Genomic DNA, 19,025 nt, shown 5'->3' with positions numbered 1-19,025 from the left:
ATGGAGTGTTCTGGGCACGATCTCAGAGGACAAGATGGTAGCTTGAAGAAGAGTCGACTTCATTTCAAAACACTCAGAAATCATTTTACTCCAGATACCATCCAGAAGAGCTTAGAAGTGTGAAAGATTTCTGTCCACACCTTTATTAAATTCTCTGCATTGTTACATTCCCGGTGGGGCAGTGGAATCAGGTGGCACTCCTGCCTTCCTCAGGCTTGACCACCTTTCTTTAAGCAGTGGATCCAGCTTTGGGGCACATTCACATCCTCAGCCAGATGGGAACCTTGGCTAGGCGTGCCAGGGTGCAAACTGGCACACACCTAGTCCTCTTCCCCAGGTGCACGGGGCTCCACCAGGCCTCTCTTGACAGCATTGCTTCTGCTAGCGTGCTTGTGGCCATGGGTTAGTAAGGTGGCTCCATCGGTGAAGCGTCTGCCTTCGGCTCAGGTCATGATCCCAGGGTCCTGGGATCGAACCCCACGCCGGGCTCCCTGCTCAGTGGGAAGCCTGCTTCTCCCTCTCCCTCTGCTGCTTCCCTTGCTTGTGCTCTCTCTGTCTCTCTCTCTCTGTCAAATAAATAAATAGTCAAGGAAGGAAGGAAAGGGGAAGGAAGGAAGGAGCCCCTATTTCCTAGAGCTGGGGTCAGTGCCCAGAAGGTGGATAAGCAGTGCTGTCCCCAAGCTTGGGCATCCCCCACCCCTTTCCTGGCCCAGCCAGTAAGTACACTGGTGCGTCCACTCTGGCACATGCAGGCTGACAGTGTGCTGGGACAAGTACAGGGTTGGGTTTTGGGTGTGACTCTCATTTTGCACCTACGGTGTATAGTCTTGGGCACGTTCCTCGTACCATGAGCCTCAGTTTGGGTGTCTTAAGATACCTGAGGGTGGCAGGGCACCTCTGTCTCCCTTCCCAGGTCTGGGTATCATGGGAACATCTGTGTCTTGGTGAGAGTGCTTGCTGGGGGCTCTGCCTCCCGCACAGGGGCAGACACAAGTTCATGACACATGCCAGGGGCGTTTGACGTGTCACCTCCACAGCCTGGTATGGAAAAGAGCACTGCTGATACTTGGAAGCCCCACATGCTTCTTCCCTTTGGAAAGTAGAGGGGTTTCGTTGTGACCTGTTTGGTTGTAGGAGATAAAAGTTGTAGGAGTTGCACTTGAGCTTCTAGGGATTCTGACTTTCTGGGTGATCTTGGGAAAGTCCACAGACCACCTTCCCCCTTTCATACTATGGACACTGATGAGCTGACGTTCGGGAGCCGTTGAAAAAGGGGCTCTTGGCTGTGTGCTTCTGTGCCGTGGGTATGTGGTACGTATTTCTCGGTGAGAGCTGTGGGGAGCAGCAGGGCAGCCCGGTAGTCATGGCACGGGGTCGTGGTAGGCTCTCGTCCCTCCAGTGCTGTCCCCACTCTGGGGTCTGGGCTGCTCTCTGTTTCCTGGAGTCCGGGGATTGTCCTAGAACACTCTGCAGAGAAGCTTGACTCTTCTAAACGTCCTCCCTACAGAACTCAAGTTGCACAGTGCACGGGTGTGGAGTTGCATGTGCAGAGGTGCCACCGCCTCCTTGCTGCCAGAGGGCCCATGGTCCTGTGCTGAGCAAAGGCTCGGCGAGTTTGGGTGTGTAGGCAGTCACAGTACCTCAAGGGTTGAAGCTCAGATATCCAGTGGCATTCTACAGTTCTCGTAAGGGATCTCGCGGAGACGGTTTGGTCAGAAAGACTAAAATGCTTGTGTGTGGGTGTCCAGCTAATATGTGTGGTGCTGGGCTGTGACCCAGGTCTTCCAGCCTTGCTCTTGCTTCTGAAAATTGGCTCTCAGCTGTGCCCAGGCTCTGTTTACATGTGGGAATTTAAGCTTTCGTGAGAAAACTCTGGTAAGTCTTCAACTTGGCAAGTGTCTGTATCTTCTTTCTTGTCCGGTAAGTTGCTTAGCCTTGCCTTCAGCAGTTAATGCTTATGGTAGTACTTCTGCTAGACTTTAATACTATTTTAATAAAACAGCCTTGTAACTATTCGTGATTTTTAAAATCAGTGTGTTTGTTTGGTCTTGATGGTCCTGTTCCCATTCCAGCGAGCCATGTCCTCCAACCGATGAGCGATTGGTTGCAGGGTAAGACCAACACTTCTCCACCACCTTTCTGTCTTGATTCCTGCTGCCTTCTCTTGTAATTGTGCTTAACTCCTGATTGCCCTCAGTGTTGAAGAATGACTAACGAGGCACACAGGCTCTGGCTCGGTCCTCACTGCCCAATCCCCCCACGAGTGCCCCGGCTTCCCACGGCCCCTGCCCTTTCTCCACCTGGGGTTACTCAGCTGTTCCACATTACCTGGGAGGCCAAGGCGAGGTTGGCTGATGCCAGGGAGACTGCTGGAACCAGGTGTGCACACAGACCGCCCCTCCTCCAGACAGGCACTGGTGGCCTCAAGAAGGTGGTAGGCAAGCAAGAACAGGGCTCCCTGTCTCCCTAGCCAGCTTCCCCTAGAGAGACCCTTGATCGTTGCTTCTTGCCTTCATTTCTCAGAGGAGTTATAGGAGGCCTCTCCCAAGGGCCAGGTGTTAAATGTGAGGCTTGGACTGAGATGCTATTGTGTGTGCCCATGAGAGGCAAAAATGTTCCCATGGAGATTATATGGCATTTCTCCAGAAGGGTGTGGATAGTGTGGTACCCCTTGTGCCCCTGATGGGGCAACCCCCCCGGGTGTTGGAGGTGCATGGAGCGTCTGTGAGCCCTCCCCGCCCAAAAAAACAGGAGGGAGCAGAGTGGAGTTCCCTTCCATTGCTGTCTCTCCCTCCTTTTTTTTTTTTCCTGGCCAAGCCGTAGAAAAAGCCCGTTCCTGAATATCCCAGCAGGAATGGAAAGGCTTGCCTGTTTTTCAGCTGGGCTGGTTCATCTCAAATGCTTTTATTTATTTATTTTTTTTAATTTGAAAGTTATTCCAGGAATATCAGTTTTTAGAACAGCTATTTTATTATGTTGCAACGTATTCACCAGGCCTTTCATCTTCAAAACAAGGGAAAAGGATTTTTGTAAATTTTGGAAACAGATATCGTCCCTCGTTTTTGTTTTACTTTGCTGTTTATATCACTTATGTCCCCTTCCCCCAAATCTCGTGATAGAACTCTGTGACTTTGTGTGTGTGATGTCAGCAGACACAGTACTCAAGTATTTTTCTTACCATAAGTGTGTAATATCAGGCCACAGTGAGTGGGTTTCTGTGTGGGTCAGACTGCTCATAGAGCAGAGCAGCTGAACACCACCCCGCGGGCCATCCCAGAGAGGCCTCCCTGATGGTCACCTAGGGCAGTGTGGCTTTTCACGTCAGCAGTACATGGCTCTCAGGCTGGCCCCCTCTGCTCTGTGCTTTCTGGACCCAGAGGGGGAAGTGTTTTTTATTTGGCTCTTGGAAGGGTACCTCTTGGATCTGGATATTTATAAACGTGAACTGGGCCACTACTGTTGTCCTCTGAATCTCAGGGCTCATCTCAGAGCCAAACTTAGGTTCCTGGACTGGTGGCTAAAGGCCATGGCTGAGGCCCGTCTGTGGCTCTTCATGGTGGAGCAGAGGTTTTTAGTGGAGATTTTTGATATCACAAGAAAAAGTGAACCTCTGGAATGGTAGGAAGTTGTTTTTCTCTCCGTCACCTCTGTATCCTTTTATCACTGGGTGACAGAGTGGAGGGGTCGTGTTTGTTGAGATAGGGTATGGAATGTTGGCACTGGATCAGTTACTGGAGCAAAAGTGTTTAGTAGGGTTTTTATCATCCTGAGCCCTCCCTCACCATCACTGTATCCCTCAGATGGGAGTTACAGGGCAGGGTGAGCCATTTAGAGTTTTTGAAGAAAGCATGTAAAGCCTCCTGTCTGAGACTCTGCAATCTTCCATCTCTGGTTTATTCACTCGAGAGAGCAGTATTCCTGGGAAGGAGTGACCCACATTGGGCAGCCAAGGGCTTGGGCTGTGGGTACCGAGTTTCCCAAAGCGTCTCTGACAACATTGGTATCCGAAGGTCCAGCTGCATTCCAGTCTGTACAGGACGCAAGGCAGCCTGTTTTGACCCAGACCCCTGCATCTGGTTTGTTTGGGGACCACAGAGTGACCAAGGACAGCGAGAGGACCATGTTGGCCCTAGGGGACGGCTGGAAGCCAGCATGACCAGCCCCCCTTGGCAGTACTAGGCTCCCCGGCTATCTAGGGGAGAGGCTTGGGAAGAGTCCCATAGCTGCCTGTCGCGCTTTTGTCCGTGTGCTGGTTGACTACAGTGAGGTTCTTGCTCCAGGCTGGTTCTCAGTTACCTCTCTTACATTAGACATTGAGCCCTGCCAAGTGTATAAGGGGCCCAGAGCTACGACCCCCTCCTAGATCACTTAATGTCCAAGTCATCTGCTATTTCAGAGTTGAACTGAAGCCGCAGTCTGCAGCAGGACCTTCCCTTTTGGAGCGTTAGGGTGTTCATTGCCACCCTCCCCCATAGCCAGCTCCTTTAGAAGAGAAACATCTGGTGTGGTCCCTGATTCACCGGAGCTCCTCAGCGAAGGCCCAGGATGCACCCTCAAGTGTCTGTCCTCATTGGCCTCTTCGGGCAGAGCGTGGCCTTGAAGGAGCTGGAGCCACTTTCCCTCACACAGTGTGCCCTTCGACCTGGCTGTTAGAGATGCTTTCCCAGGCGGAGAAGTGAGCACAGGACTTGGCTCCCCCTGGCTCCTGATCAGACAGGGCACATCAGTGTCTCTAGAGTGGAGGCCCCTGGGGCCTGGGCCTCGAGATAAGAGTCCACGCTGCACCCCCGGCACTCTCCTCCCTGTGGTGACTCTCGCTTATCTGGATCCCCTTGGGCAGGAAGGAGCAAGGTTGCCAGCGGGGAGACGTAAGTGCGCAGCTGCGTCTTGAACGGGGGCGAGCCCTGCAGTTGTACAGAGATCGTAGCCGGCCCGCTGCCCCACCACAGCCGCGCCTGCTTTTCCGCGGTGCCCAGTCCTCTGCGTCCCCACCTTCGTATCATGTCTCTGGTTCTGCACATCTGGCACATCTTAAAGGTTTCTTCCCCAGTAAGAACTAGAGGGTTGAAATGTTGAGCATAAGGGAACGACCGGGCAGCCGTGCCGTGAGGAAGGTGACGAGCACACTGCAGTTAGTATTGTCCTTTACTCACCTGGGGGTGGAGGGGTGCAGCCTGGCAAACCCGGGCCGGTCGGGAGACCCCTCCCCACACCTGTGCGCCTTAACGAGTGGCCCTCAGGACGGTGCCGGCCCCAGCTGTTGTCCCCCCTTTGAAAGCAAACTGCAATTTGTTCTCGCTCCTGAATTTCATAGAGCATGCCAAGAAATGACAGCATGTGCCTTCAGTCTGTGCTTCTCATGCCTTTTACCTTGTAATTCTGGTGATTTTATGTCCCCGGTCTTGGGGATCGCTTCAGAAGGGCAATTGATAGAAGCTTCCAGGTCCGCAGTGGGGGTAGAGCACTCCACGCACGGAGCTGCCATGTCCTGAGACCTTTCCCCTCTGAGGGCAGGTGGGCATGGTACTGTGGCACTTTGTTTACTTACTTCCACTCTGCCCTTTTTTAATTTTAAGGTTTTCGGATGTCATTCTGGCAACAATTTTGGCAACCAAGTCTGAAATGTGTGGCCAAAAATTTGAACTGAAGATTGATAACGTGCGGTTTGTTGGGCATCCAACACTGCTGCAGCATGCTCTGGGGCAGGTATGGCCCTCCCTGGGCAGGTATGGCCCTCCCTGGGCAGGTGAGGTTCTCCCCGGGACAGGTGGGGCTCTCCCCGGGACAGGTGAGGTTCTCCCCGGGGCAGTTGAGGTTCTCCCCGGGACAGGTTGGGTTCTCCCCGAGACAGGTGGGGTTCTCCCCGGGACAGGTGGGGTTCTCCCTGGGACAGGTGGGGTTCTCCCTGGGGCAGTTGAGGTTCTCCCTGGGGCTGGTGGGGTTCTTCCTGGGACAGGTATGGCCCTCCCTGGGCAGGTGAGGTTCTCCCCGGGACAGGTGGGGCTCTCCCTGGGACAGGTGAGGTTCTCCCGGGGCAGGTACGGCCCTCCCTGGGAAGGCATGGCCCGTCCTGGCTCTGGGGTCCTCGGGGAGCCATGGCTCACACTGGCTCTGGGGAAGGCAGCCATCGTATCGTGCCATATATCTGACCCTGTGTGTGTGTCCGTGCGTACAGTCAGCCGCATGTCCCCATAGGCCTCCCGTGGGTTCGGTCCCTGCCCCTGGCTTTTGCTCTTTGCGTCCTGGGTCTCTCCTGACTGCCACCTTCCCCTTTATATCTAGGACATCTGTTTCTAAAGCGGTGCAAGTATTTTTTCTTATTAAATCATGACATAGCAAATATTATTAATTTGTTCTTACTATTGTGCTAAACCCTGTATGTGCATTCTCCGATGAATGAAATGTTACAGGACTGAGGGGTTTTAACAAGATTGAATGCACTATTACCCAAGGGAATTTGACACCAGAACCTGCTAGTCAGTCCTTTGCATACAGGCACAATCAGGGCTTTGATAAGATGGCATAAGATTTAGTTCTATTTATATGATCCAGAAGTTGTAGTCCTCAAATCTTATCCATGAATATGCCTGTGGAAGGAGCTTCTGAGGCAGTTGGAGATGCCAGGATATCAGACCATGGCTGGGTGCACCGGGCCCCACGGGTGGCACCTTCCTCTTTACCCAGGCCCCTGCAGACAGGGCTCAGTCCGCACTGCTGACGTCTGGGTGACAGAGGGGAGATTTGACATCCTGCCAGGAGTCACACCCTACCAAACTGAGTGACAGGCAGGGATGGTAAAGAGCCTGCTTGGGATGGCCCAGGGAGATGTGGCCACCACCCCCTCACGCACACTCCCATGCCCCCTGGTGGCAACACGTGTATTCAACTTGGTGTTGGTGACCTGCGGTGGCTGGAGCTGGAGCAGCAGCTTGGTCTCTGCTGGCTCTGAGCATTATCCTGTCTCTTAATTGTCCTGAGTGGTTGCCATACCTGGCGGAGACAGAGGACCCAGGTGGACACTGAAAACAGCAGTGGGGGTGGGGGGAGAGTCTGGGCGGAGAATACCCCTCTGCTCGAGCCTCTCCCCATCTTGTCTTGCGGGGGCACCTCAGCTCACTCCCATTGACTGGGGTAGTCTTGTCACTTTGGGTCATAGCGCTGACCCTCCCACTGTCGTCTCAGCCATGTCTCCATCTGTGCTTGCCCACACAGAGGCAGTGATCACTTCTCAAAGACCCCAGGACTCTGTTTTTCTTTGGGTCGGCTATATTGTGGAACCTCTCCCCCTGCCTGGAGGATAGCACTAAACAGGATTTCTTGGGATGTGGTGGCTCTCGCTCATTAGAATGTATTTCTTTTCCAGGTTTCCAAAACAGATCCATCTCCGAAGAGGGAAGCTCCCACCATGATTCTTTTTAATGTGGTGTTTGCACTGAGGGTGAGCGAGCGTACAGATGGCTGAAGAGCCCTGGTAGATCGGGGAGGAAGGTCCGGGGAGAGTAGCCGCCCCTCACTTCTGGTGACTGTGTCATTGGCTCAGAGCTCAGACTGCCCAGCTGTTGCCAGGCCCCTCCTGGGGTCCTGCAAGAGTCTACCCATACTGTGTTTTCTAAATAAAATACACATAGTATTTACCATTTTAACCATTTTAAAGTGTAGAGTTCGGTGGCTTCAGGAGCCAACGTTGTATGACTCTCACCACTGTCAGTTCCAGGACGTTTCATTGCCCCAAAAGGAGATCACTTATTCCTCATTTCCTCTCCTCTCCCAGCCCCTGGAAACCACCAGTTTGCTTTCCTTCTGTGGGTTTACCTATTCTGCATTTTCATAGAGATTGGATCCTACACTTTGTGACCTTTGGTGTCTGTCTGCTGTCACTTTTTCATCCATGTGGTAGCATGTATCCGTACTTCATTCCTTTTTGTGGCGGAACCGTATTCTGTTGTATGGATGGACCACCGTTTGTGCATCATCTGTTGATGAACGTTTGTGTTGTCTCTGCATTTTGTCCATTATGAACGATGTATGTTCATCAGTACAGTATTGTGACCAATGCTGTTATGGATACATGTGTCCAAATGTTTGCATGGACACATGTTTTCATGTCCCTTGGGTATACACCTCGGAGTGGAATTCCAGGGTTGTGTTGCGGAGCCGCCAGACTGCTCCCCGCGGCGGCGGCACCATCTTTCCTCCCCACCAGCAGTGTGAGCGTTCCAGCATACCTTCCTCCTCACCAGCACTTGTTGCTTTCCATTTTGTTTTTAATGATTAAGCTGATCGTTTCTTAGGGCAGTTCCCAGACTGTCTGAAGTTGTGTTAGAGGAGATTTCTTTTCAATGAAGCTGTCAAAATATAAGGGATCTAAGTAAGCATAAAAAGCATCCCTGGGTAAAGACTCACCATATTATGAAAGGACTTTGAATTGCCTAGGAAATATCTATTTGGTGACTTTACATAACGGAATTCCTCTGAACTCTCCCACTACCTGTTTGTGCCAAAATACTCAGTAGTTCTTTCTGGCTGGGCACATGTGATCTGCATGATGGCTTTTCACAGAAGCATTTCAGAGTGACCGGTCTCCGTGACAGGCAGCACTGTGTGCTCTGAAAGCCTTCAGAGTGGCCGAAATGACACTAAGCAGAGGACACCGGTAAAATTGTGTGTCATTCTAAGTCTCGAGGTGCTTTTCTCTTGAGAGGAGACCACATTCACTGTGAACGGCTCAAAACCAAAATGATGCCAGAGAAAAGGTTCTTTGGAATGGAGCTAATTTTTAAAACTGGCCTACCTTGCTGATAAATAAGGAGCCGTGTTAAGACAAAGTGATGGGTTAACAGTGGCTGTCCCTGGGGTGTCCGGTTCCAAGTGGAGACCTTGAATTTTACAGTCTTGGGATGTTCATAGTGTAAATAGTATGGGGCATGACTTCTAAAATGACACACTGCGGACACCCGAGAGAGCAGTCCATTAAGTAAGAAACAGCCCACACAATGCTGGCTAAAGCTGTCCCTGTGGGTGGGCAGTGAGAAGCAGCCGTGGCCCCATCCTGCAGGCAGGCCCTGGTCTCTGGGGAACAGTGTGTGACAGCAGCACGTCTGACTCCCTTGGATACAGCCGTCAAGAAAACAAGCAGATTTTGAGGTTGTAGGGAGACCTTTATGATAATAACCAGGCTGGAAACAGTGCCGGTGTCCGGCAGCTGGGGGCTGATGAGACAGGGCGGTAGTTGCTATGTGGCCCAGCCTGTGGCTGTTGAAGGTGAGGCTTGGGGTGAGGCCAGAACCTGGGGGAGGATGGGTGGATTGCTGTGGTAGGAAACGAGGTAGCGCAGGACTTCAAGTAGCAGGGGCCATGATGTTGGGGGGGGGGTGGGAATTTTAAATAATGTAAAGTGCTGATATTTTTAGGGTAGAAAGTTATTTTCTCCTTTTTAATGGTCACATAAAAACATACTGTTTTTTCTTTTCACATCGAAGAGTTTTAAACAAATCCCCAACTAGTGACACTAGTTTGATTAACCTCATACACCCATCTCTGATGTCCCCTTGCTGTCACCAGGCCACCCTGGGTTCTCAGGTGTTTCAGGTCAAGTCCCAGACCTCATGTCTGCTCATTTCTATGTACTTCAGGTGGCATCTCTATGAAATAGGAACAGTTATGTTATATCGTGATACCCTTTCACATCTGATAAAGTTTGCCGTTATTTGGTATCAGCTAGTGCCTGGTGGCCATAGTTTTTGCCGTTGTCCTGTCTGGACCAGGATGAAAACCTCGCCCTCACAGGTGTGTGGGCTGTGTCTGCGGGTCTCTTCCAGTCTAGGACTTTCTTCTCCCTTCATCCCATTGAATGGTCCATGTCTGGATTCATCTGATCGTGCTTACTCTCTGTTTGTGTATTGCCTGCAAATTGGACATTTGCTCTGAAGGCCTTATTACATTTCAGTGCACTTTCTGGGAGCGAGAAAGTCTCACAGGTAATCCCCTAAATTTCCTGCTGTTTCACATCACCGTTGGGGCAAATGTGGTGTTTCTAAGAGTTCCCACTCAGGGCCGGCACGTCCTAGGTGGTCCCTTTCTCACTGTGGCCAGACAAAGCCTTGGGCTCTGCAGGCACCTTGAGTGCTGCCTGGCCTGTGAAGCCACACAGGATACCCCAGCATACCCCATCAGTGCGGGTCATCGGGCCTCGCCTGGGTGAGCACCCCCTTGCATGTCTGGGAATGTACAACTGGTGGGCTCGGCCATCTGACCAAAAACACCGTCCTGTCCCAGCCACTGGGACCGTGAGCATAAGATCAGGCTCTCAGGTGTGGCTTGGTTGCTTCTTGAAGGGAATCACCATGTGCATAGGATCATTCTCCTTCCTCTGTTTTGCTGCTGAGAGTATTTTGATACAGAGTCTTCTAGAAGTGTATTTTGTTGTAAAGCAGTTGCACATTGTACATGCTTTATAACCTAGGCCCTCTAGTTTCACAGTCTTGTGGGAGACATTGTTGAGGGGCTGTCCTTGACATGAAGGGGCAGGGTTGCTGCCCGGTGATGGGCTTGGCCTGAAAGTAGTGTTTAGTCCTCTCCCCAGGGCAGGCATGCTGTTGTCAGGTGTGGATTCTGTTTGTGAACATGAGATCTGCTAGGAGTTCAGAAAATCTTTCCAACTCCAGGTGATGAAGGTGTTCACTGAGTCTGGTGTGGGTTTTGGTCCAGAAGGCTGGCTGTGGACACCTTGCTGGTAGGGCCCTGCTGCCAGATAAACGGGGGGGTGGGGAGGCAGTACTAGGGGTTTAATCAGCGGTACCATGCGTCCCTCTCCCTTCTCCCACCTCCACCCCTCGATCACTCAGCAGCCCTGGCGGCCTCCTGAAACACTGAGTCATGGTTGGCCGGTTATCTGCTCTGTGGAGCATCTTCAGAGACCCTTCAGCTGCCTGCCCCACCCCTGGCCTGGGTGGGTGTGCCTGCCTGGCCTCGCTGGGTGTCTGATAGGTTCCAGGGTTGGCACAGGGGTGCCCGGGGAGCTTGTGGGGAGAGGGGTGGCCTGGAGCCTGCTGACTTCTGTTGGTCAGGCTTGTTTCTGCTGGGAGGAGCCTCTTCTCCTGAGGGCAGTGTGCTCAGCACTCAGCCAGCCTGGGGCTTGTGCTTACTCCGCTCCGTGACCCTGGTGTAGTGGGTCTGTGTGGTTGAATTCTCACGAAGCCTGGTCCTGCCCACCAAGTCAGCCGTACACGGTGACCGCAAACACTGCTGGGCTTGTGCCCTGGATAGGCTCTGTCAGACTGACCGGTGGGGGAGGGCCGCTGTTGAACGTTCTCAGACGGGAGCCTGGGGTCACACAGCGGGTGGGTCGGCTGCTCCGCCGCCCCCGAGCGGAGGCTGGCTCTGTAACCCGCCGTTCTGGATGGCCCTGGTGCGGTGCCCTGCAGCGCCTCCGCTTGTCGGAAATGCCTGTGTCCCCCGCCCCCCCCGGCTGGGGGGCCCCACAGAACCACCCCAGCGTTACCCTGCAGGCAGCCATTCCCGAGCTGGGATGCTGAGCACACTGGCGTTTGTGTGGACGGACCTTGGAGGGGACACAGGGCTGGGGACCGCGGTGGCACCCAGAAGGGGCTGTGCGGGAGAGGAGGACAGAGGGCTCCTCGTGCCGTGGGTCGGCCGCGCCCGGGTGCCGTCCGAGTCCCCCGTGGCCTCTCCCACAGGCCAATGCGGACCCGTCGGTGATAAACTGTCTGCACACCCTTTCCCGACGCATCGCCACCGTGCTGCAGCATGAGGAGCGCCGATGCCAGTACCTCACGAGGGAGGCCAAGCTGATCCTGGCGCTGCAGGACGAGGTGTCCGCGGTGGCTGACGGTGAGCGCCGCGGGAGTCTCTCTGCTCCACACACATGGCAGGGGCCCCGGTCCAGGTTTGCAGATGCAGAGATGGGCACCAAGGGCGTATGTGCTGGTCTGGTGATCTTCCCTGCGAAGGGAGGACGCCCCAAGGGACACAGCTGGAGGGCAGCTCTGAACTGATGCTGGAGATGGATCTTGCAGCCCGAACGGCACCCCGCCTCCCAGCGGCACTGCCCCACGGCCGGTGGCGGGAGGACACGTGCAGGGGCCGCTGGGAATGGGGCTGGCAAGGTGGGCCCTTCCCAGGCCCTCGCTTCCGAGTGAAGTGAAGGAAGACCTAACTGAGTTACCAACGGGCCGATTATTAAAGGTATTATTTGCCAGTAGATCCCCCTGTGGATTTCGGCATTCCGTAACACCTCTAAGCACAGAGAAACGCCTACTTGCAACACACTCCATCTCCATCTCAGATCAGCGCCTCTGAAATAAGAGAAAACCAGGAACAGGTTTGAAGGTGACCCCAGTGTAACTCTAGCGATAAGTGAAAGTGGTGATTGGCGTATGAGTATTGTCCCCCTCAGGTGCATTTTCAGTGAAAACTCGCTTTTTATATTTGACAGCTGCCAAACATATAATGTTTTGGCTAGTTATGTGTTAATAACAGTCCAGAAGCTGTTTAAAAGAAATTCTCTTTAGAGTCTGTCACTTTATCACAGAAATTTTTTTTTTTTAAGATTTCATTTATCAGAGAGAGCGCGCAAGCAGGGGGAGCAGGAGAGGGACTCGAACCCAGGACCCTGGGATCATGACCCGAGCTTAAGGCAGATGCTTCACCAACTGAGCCACCCGGGTGCCCTTATCACAGGAAATTTTTTTTACAAATTCAATTTAACTACATATTTTAAGGCATTAATGAGAAAGGATTAATGAAAGATTTTTGATCATAAAAATAGTATTGGTATGAGCGAGAGGGACGAGGCATGGAAGCACCTGCTCACCAGGCGGAAAGTGTCTCTGGGGTTCTGTGCTCTGGGGCCACCGGTGAACTGGCTGCAGGGGCAGGGGCACCAGTGGTGGTTTCCATACAGATCTCCCGTATAAAGACAGTGTGAATACATCAGCCAAAGTCTCATCTTAATTCAACTGGTTGCACAGATTATTTTCATGTAAACTTTCTTTGTTTTAAGATTTATTTATTTTAGAGAGAGCATGTGAGTGCGGGGGTGGGGAGGGGCAGAGGGGGAGAAAGAAGCTTGAGCAGGCTCCCCTGCTGAGTGAGGAGCTCAGTGCGGGGGCTCCGTCTCACGACACCCTGAGATCATGATCTGAGTCAAAACCAAGAGTCAGACTTTCAACTGACTGAGCCACCCAGGTGCCCCAGTTAACCTTGTTTTTAAAGGTATTTTCCATTCTAGCCTTTGCATATTTCCTTGCTTTGGAGGCTCTGAATTCTCTGTTCTGACTCTTGCAGCAAATGATGGTCCTCAGTCCCCATTTCATCACATTCTGCCCAAGTGCAAGCTGGCCAGGGACCTCAAGGAAGCTTATGACAGGTAAGACAGGTGGCGCCCCTGCCCGTGGGCCTTGCTGCCCATTCTCCTGTTGTACCGCTGAGATGGGGGTGAGAGAGGACTGGGAGTGCCAGCCCCCGGAACCGACCCTGAAGTCATGCACGAGAGCCTGAAATTCTCGTGAGTCATGAGATAACAGGTCAGATGACACGGTGCGAGTTCCGGGTCTGCCTCCTAAGATGGGTGTCACTGTCATCACTTCACTGAGGAGGAAACGGAGGCTCAGAGGGTGCCCTCCGCTCGTGGGACTTGGGGTTTGGGGGCTGAGTTTAGGAAGGCAGCCCGCATTGCAGACCCAGCAGAGCCTCTCAGTTGTTCCAGTCATATTGGTGTTCCCAGCTTTCTGTGGAGAAGCAGAGAACTTCTTTTCTTTTAAGAGGGTCCACTGCTCCCTGAGCCTGGGTCTGCAGGGTGGGTGGGAGGTGGTGGAGGGGGCTCGGGCGGGTGCCCAGGTGACACTTCCCCTGCAAGCTGTGCCCTTCTGCTCCAGGACCATTGGTTCTCGAGGGGCCACCACTCAGAGCACTAGACATGTTGCTGCACAGTCTGCACTGAGGTGCAGGCCCCTTCTCTGGGCCTTGTCCGTGCGCGCAGCCCCAGGCCTTCCCAGTGCTTCACTCCATCGGCAGACTCGACGCCACCCGTGGGAGGTGGGCTGGGTCTGAGCTGTGGCTGGCGAGACCATGTGTCGTCCAAGCCCAGAGAGGGTGGCTTGTCTAGCATCCTTTTTTGGTATTAGCAGTTTTCCTGATCTCACCAACAATACATGCTCATTATTGATATTTAGGAAATGTAGAAGAGTATAGAGAAAACAGCCCATCTCTGATCCCATACCCAGTGATTATTGTTATGAGCCTTTTGGAAATTTTTCATTCTTTGTGCTGTTTTTTAATTAATTAATTTTTTTTTAAGATTTTATTTATTTATTTGACAGAGAGAGAGAGACAGTGAGAGAGGGAACACAAGCACGGGGAGTAGGAGAGGGAGAAGCAGGCCTCCCGCCGAGCAGGGAGCCCGATGCGGGGCTCGATCCCAGGACCCTGGGATCATGACCTGAGCTGAAAGGCAGACGCTTAACGACTGAGCAACCCAGGCGCCCCTAATTAATTAATTTTTTAAAAAGAATTTATTTATTTGAGAAAGAGCATGCTAGAGCAGGGTGAGGGGCAGAGGGGGAGGGAGAAGCAGACTCCCTGCTAAACAGGGAGCGCGATGTGGGGCTCGATCCTTGGACTCCAGGATCATGACCTGAGCCGAAGGCAGACGCTTCACAGCTGAGCCACCCAGGTGCCCCGTTCTTTTTGCTGTTTTCAGTGAAGCTTTTGAAAGGATCATGTATCCATCCAGCCTGAAAATCAATGTTGCGTGTGTTTCCTGCTGTGCCACCAGGCCCCTGTCCCGGTGGCAGAAGCATGTCAGCAGGCCGGCATGTGGCATGTGCCATCCTGTACCGCTGGGCTGGAGGTGCACACAGGTGGACGCTGACCCCCTTTGTCCCTTTACATTGCACCTGCTGACGACCCCTGCCTTCTCAGTTTAGCCGTGTAGCCTAGACCCTGTCTCTCCTGGGAAATAAGGACTTCTTCTGCGGCTGCCCAGTTAGCCAGCCCCTGTCCTGGGCATTTCGTCGGCCTCAGCCTCTGGTGCTGCAAGGCCTGATGCTCAGCCGTGCACACGTAGGGTTGTGCACGTGTACCTGTTTATCCATCCGATGAATTGCCAGGCCGAGGAGGTAAAGTCCTTGTGATAGGGCACACGTCCCCGTGGGGCTTTGCCACACGCTGCACCCCCACTAGCCCCACAGGAGATCCCTCTTCCTCTGGCTGTGCCGGCCCAGGGTCTTGGTGAGCTCGACCTCAGGTGTGCTGCGTCCACAGCTGTGTCCGGATGCTGCCGTGCGCGTCCCCCGTCCTGTCCGAGCTGTCCTCAGACCCCCGTCCGTCACACGGGAGGCAGAGCAGGGCTGGCTTCGTCCTGACCCCAGTGACTGCTGGCTGTTAGGGCACGGGGACTGTTGTCCTGTAGTTCCCCCCCCCCCCACCGCTTTCTCCCGTGACATCGCTCATGACCATGTCGAAGTCTCTGCAGTCAGAGAAGTGCCGCCCGTTGGTCTTGGGTTGGCTGGTGTTGGGAGTTGCTTCCTTGGAGCATGTTCCCTTGCTCTGAATGGTACTCTGCCTGCCTCAGCTACGGTCAGGCCACAAGCAAAGTTCAGGCTAACCCCAAGATGAACACCAAACCAGAACCAGAAGTGCTATGTCTAAAGAAAGAATGGACTGTGCTTTCTTATGTTTGACCTGCAAGTTGGAGGCAGTGAAGGGCTGCGTGGTTGGCCCACCTGCTGCTGCTGAGAACTTGAGGCAGCGCAGTGCCCCCCAGTGGGCATTGTTTAAAGGAGGCCAGGAATCAGAGTTTGGGGGAAGAAACGGCTCCCAGGGTTCACTGTTCAGCACTTGCCTCCTTCCTCTAGCCCAAGCACCCTGGTGCATTAGTGTTCAGGATCCTGTTTCCTCCAGGTGAACCCCCACCCACCCACCCTTTCCTGTTCCCAGACCCCACCCTGCCCAGTCGTGGGTCCTGGGGCCCAGCTCCCGCAAGCCAGCAGCAGTGCTACTCTGGTGGGAGTCCCAGGGACAGTGGGGTCCTCCCTTGCACCCTGTCCCAGCCTGCCAATAGCAGGGGCTCCGTGACTGCCCAGGAGCCCCCCTGGGCTGTGGCCTTCCCTTTGCTGCTGAGAACTGAGAAAGGAAGACGTGGATTTACATGACTGATCAGTAGCACAGAGCCGCCTTCTCCCTTTGGCAGCTTTCCAGCAGATCCTGGGAAAGGTTTTCTCTGAGCAGACGTGAGACACCGTGGAGGTTGGAGATTGGGGTGAGACTTCTCAAAGGAGTTGTTCTGGATTTGCTGTTCTAATTAAAATTCAGGGTTGTGGTGTGGCCTCGTGCCCCAGGACCTAAGTGTCTGTGAGCATAGGCTGGTAGCATGACTCCCTTGGAGCCTACCCTGACTGTTGCAGCTTCTGTGTCTCCCCCTGGGGGCCCGGTGACCTCAGTGACCGTGCCCCACGCATATGTGTGACGGTCAGGTTGGGTCTCCCGTGAAGTCGGGGAATGTCCCTTCACTTTCTGTAACACAGACCTTGTGGCTGCCCACTGGTGCTTGAAGGAACGAGCAGACAGCAGTCATGTTGTTGTGGAGTCCATGGCTTGACAAAAGTGTTTGTTGAACGGTTTTCAGAGGTAACGGGGCCTGTGGTGGGGCCAGGAGGCTCAGAGCTCAGGGGAGCTGCCCAGGGCCTGGTCGGGCGGGTGGCATTGGGAACTCTGTGCTTGGGAACGCTGCCTCCCAGTGCCGTCTGTTCAGAGCAGAGATGCGGCCACAGACATATCCTGGGAGTTTTAGTCCCTTTTTCCATAAAATGCACTTCTATACACCTTTTGTGTGAAATTTCAAGGTGGGCCTTTTAGAGCCCACTCGGCCCTCTTGAATTGTGTACAGTGTCCCACGCCATGTAGTAGGGAGCCTGGCTGTGTGCAGGACCAGAGTGATCGGGGGGTGCTGGGCTGGCCGGGAGACCAAAGAAGGGGGTTTCAGCTCTTAGCTGATGCGTTAGGAGCTGAAGTTCTTTCTCACGTGGTGAGATGGGAGGGTAACGGAGTAAGCTGGTACACACTGCCTTCCATCTGGGGTGGGAACGATAAGGGCATGTCGTGAAGGCCAGTGTGTTGCCTCATGCACAGTCATCGGCTTAGGACTCGGAGCATCTATCTCGCGTGGCAGATGGGGCTGGGCGACGCTGTGTGGCCCCGAGCTGTGTGGCAGGCTGGATAAGCCTCACGTGGGGCAGCGCCTTTCGTAGTGTTTCCAGACCAGACATGGCTCCCTTGCCAGCAGAAGTACAGACATAGCAGGAACCCTGGAGAGTCTGGTCTTAAAAGTGCACTTTGTGTGGCATAGGGAATGTACTCAGTAATACTGCAGTAATGTTATTTGGTGACAGATGGCAACTACGCTTATGGGGGTGAGCACTGAGTACTGTAGAGAACTGTCGAACACCGAACCTGGTACAAGCTGTATGTCAACTATTCTGCAATAATAATAAATACATACATGAGTCGTAGCCTCAGAGAGATTTTCGGAGGGGAGGGTGGGCCGCCTCCACCCTGGAGGTGTTAGAAAAAAACAAACTGTGCTTCAAAAACAGAGAGGAGGCTTTTTTCCCCTCCTCTGAGCAGACTTCATTGCGGCTCCTGGCTCACCTCTTGCTGCAGGAGGACTATGGGCTTCCTGGGGCTCCATGTGGGTGGGTGTGTTCCACGCAGGCTCCACGCTGCATCTCAGTGCGAAGTACTCCATGGGTGGACAAATGTCTGGAAAAGTGGAAATCCGCACGAACACCAGGGAACCGACATGGGAGTGTTCGGGAGAAGACCCCACGCCAGTGTGTGCATGCTCGTGGCATTGCCCAGCTCCTGGGGGAGCAAAATGAGCTGCGTGTGAGGTCATAGGAGTATCCGTGTTTAATTCTGATTCTCTGGTGTTCCATCTGCTACCTTGAGCCATATCCTAAGGATGACAGCTCAGAAGCAGACCTTTCTTTCAGTCCACCAGCCTTTCTGTCCAGGTATATAGTGAAACAGAGGAGGGAGGAAGCCTGCTCATGTTAGCTTTATCAAGTTCGCTCTCCCTGCAGCCCTGCTCTTTCTCACTCTTCTCGTCCTTTTGTACATGGAGACTCTCATCCACGGGGCAGCCCTCTCATGGTGTGACCTTGGATTTTGTAAGAGGTTGTTTCTCAGGGTTTGATGGGAGCTGTCCACCTGCAAAGACCCTTGCCCAAAGTTTGGTGAGGTTCTGGGAACCTCCATCTGCTCATATTTACTTATTTAGGACTCCGTTCTTTTTTTTTTAAATTTAATTTAATTTTTTTTTTTTAAAGATTTATTTATTTGACAGAGACACAGCGAAAGAGCAGGGGGAATGGGAGAGGGAGAAGCAGGCTTCCCGCTGAGCAGGGAGCCCGATGCGGGGCTCGATCCCAGGACCCTGGGACCATGACCTGAGCCGAAGGCAGACGCTTAATGACTGAAGCCACCCAGGCGCCTCTTTAATTTAATTTTTTTAAAAGATTTTATTTATTTATTTGAGAGACAGAATGAGAGAGGGGGAGAGAGAGAGCATGAGAGGGGGGAGGGTTAGAGGGAGAAGCAGACTCCCCGCTGAGCAGGGAGCCCAATGCAGGACTTGATCCTGGGAGTCCAGCATCATGACCTGAGCCGAAGGCAGTCGCCTAACCAACTGAGCCACCCAGGCGCTCACTAGCACTCCGTTCTTCTGGGACCTTGGGGAAGGATCCCAGATCTCTTCTCTAGATTGTGACTCTCATTAGACCCACTCATGCGTTTCACCCTAAGGGACTGTGGCTCAGCAGTGACCAAACTTTTGCCTTCCAGACTCAGCCACAGCCTGCAGCCCCCACCCTCCCAGCAGCGGGTGCTCTGACCTTCCCTCGGGGGCTATTCAGTGGTGCAGGTGTCCTGGGAGTGCGGCACGGGGCAATGAGCACATAGTGGTGTTGGCAGGAATCCTAGGGGGTCCTGGAGGTCACAGATGTGCT

The 19,025-nt window shown here is 53.4% G+C and overlaps 1 protein-coding gene across 6 annotated transcripts in view; it reads left to right on the top strand.

Annotated features, from left to right (window-relative positions):
* Positions 1-19,025, top strand: part of NPRL3 (NPR3 like, GATOR1 complex subunit) — a 37,651-nt gene that overhangs the window by 7,357 nt on the left and 11,269 nt on the right. For 5 of the 6 annotated variants that reach the window (XM_028111509.2, XM_028111508.2, XM_088017244.1 and 2 more), the window contains 4 exons: positions 5,577-5,706; positions 7,364-7,438; positions 11,697-11,850; positions 13,306-13,387. In XM_028111509.2, coding sequence (XP_027967310.1) covers positions 5,577-5,706; positions 7,364-7,438; positions 11,697-11,850; positions 13,306-13,387 — 441 coding nt within the window. Of the gene's footprint in view, positions 1-4,875; positions 5,132-5,576; positions 5,707-7,363; positions 7,439-11,696; positions 11,851-13,305; positions 13,388-19,025 lie in introns of those variants that run through there. The other variant, XM_028111511.2, reaches the window with a different exon arrangement.

This window comes from Eumetopias jubatus, unplaced genomic scaffold (assembly GCF_037043125.1).
Source record: "Eumetopias jubatus isolate StellerSeaLion01/CBP00866 unplaced genomic scaffold, mEumJub1_p1.0 scaffold_12, whole genome shotgun sequence".
Taxonomy (NCBI): Eukaryota; Metazoa; Chordata; class Mammalia; order Carnivora; family Otariidae; genus Eumetopias; species Eumetopias jubatus.
This window is presented reverse-complemented; position numbering and strand designations above follow the sequence as displayed.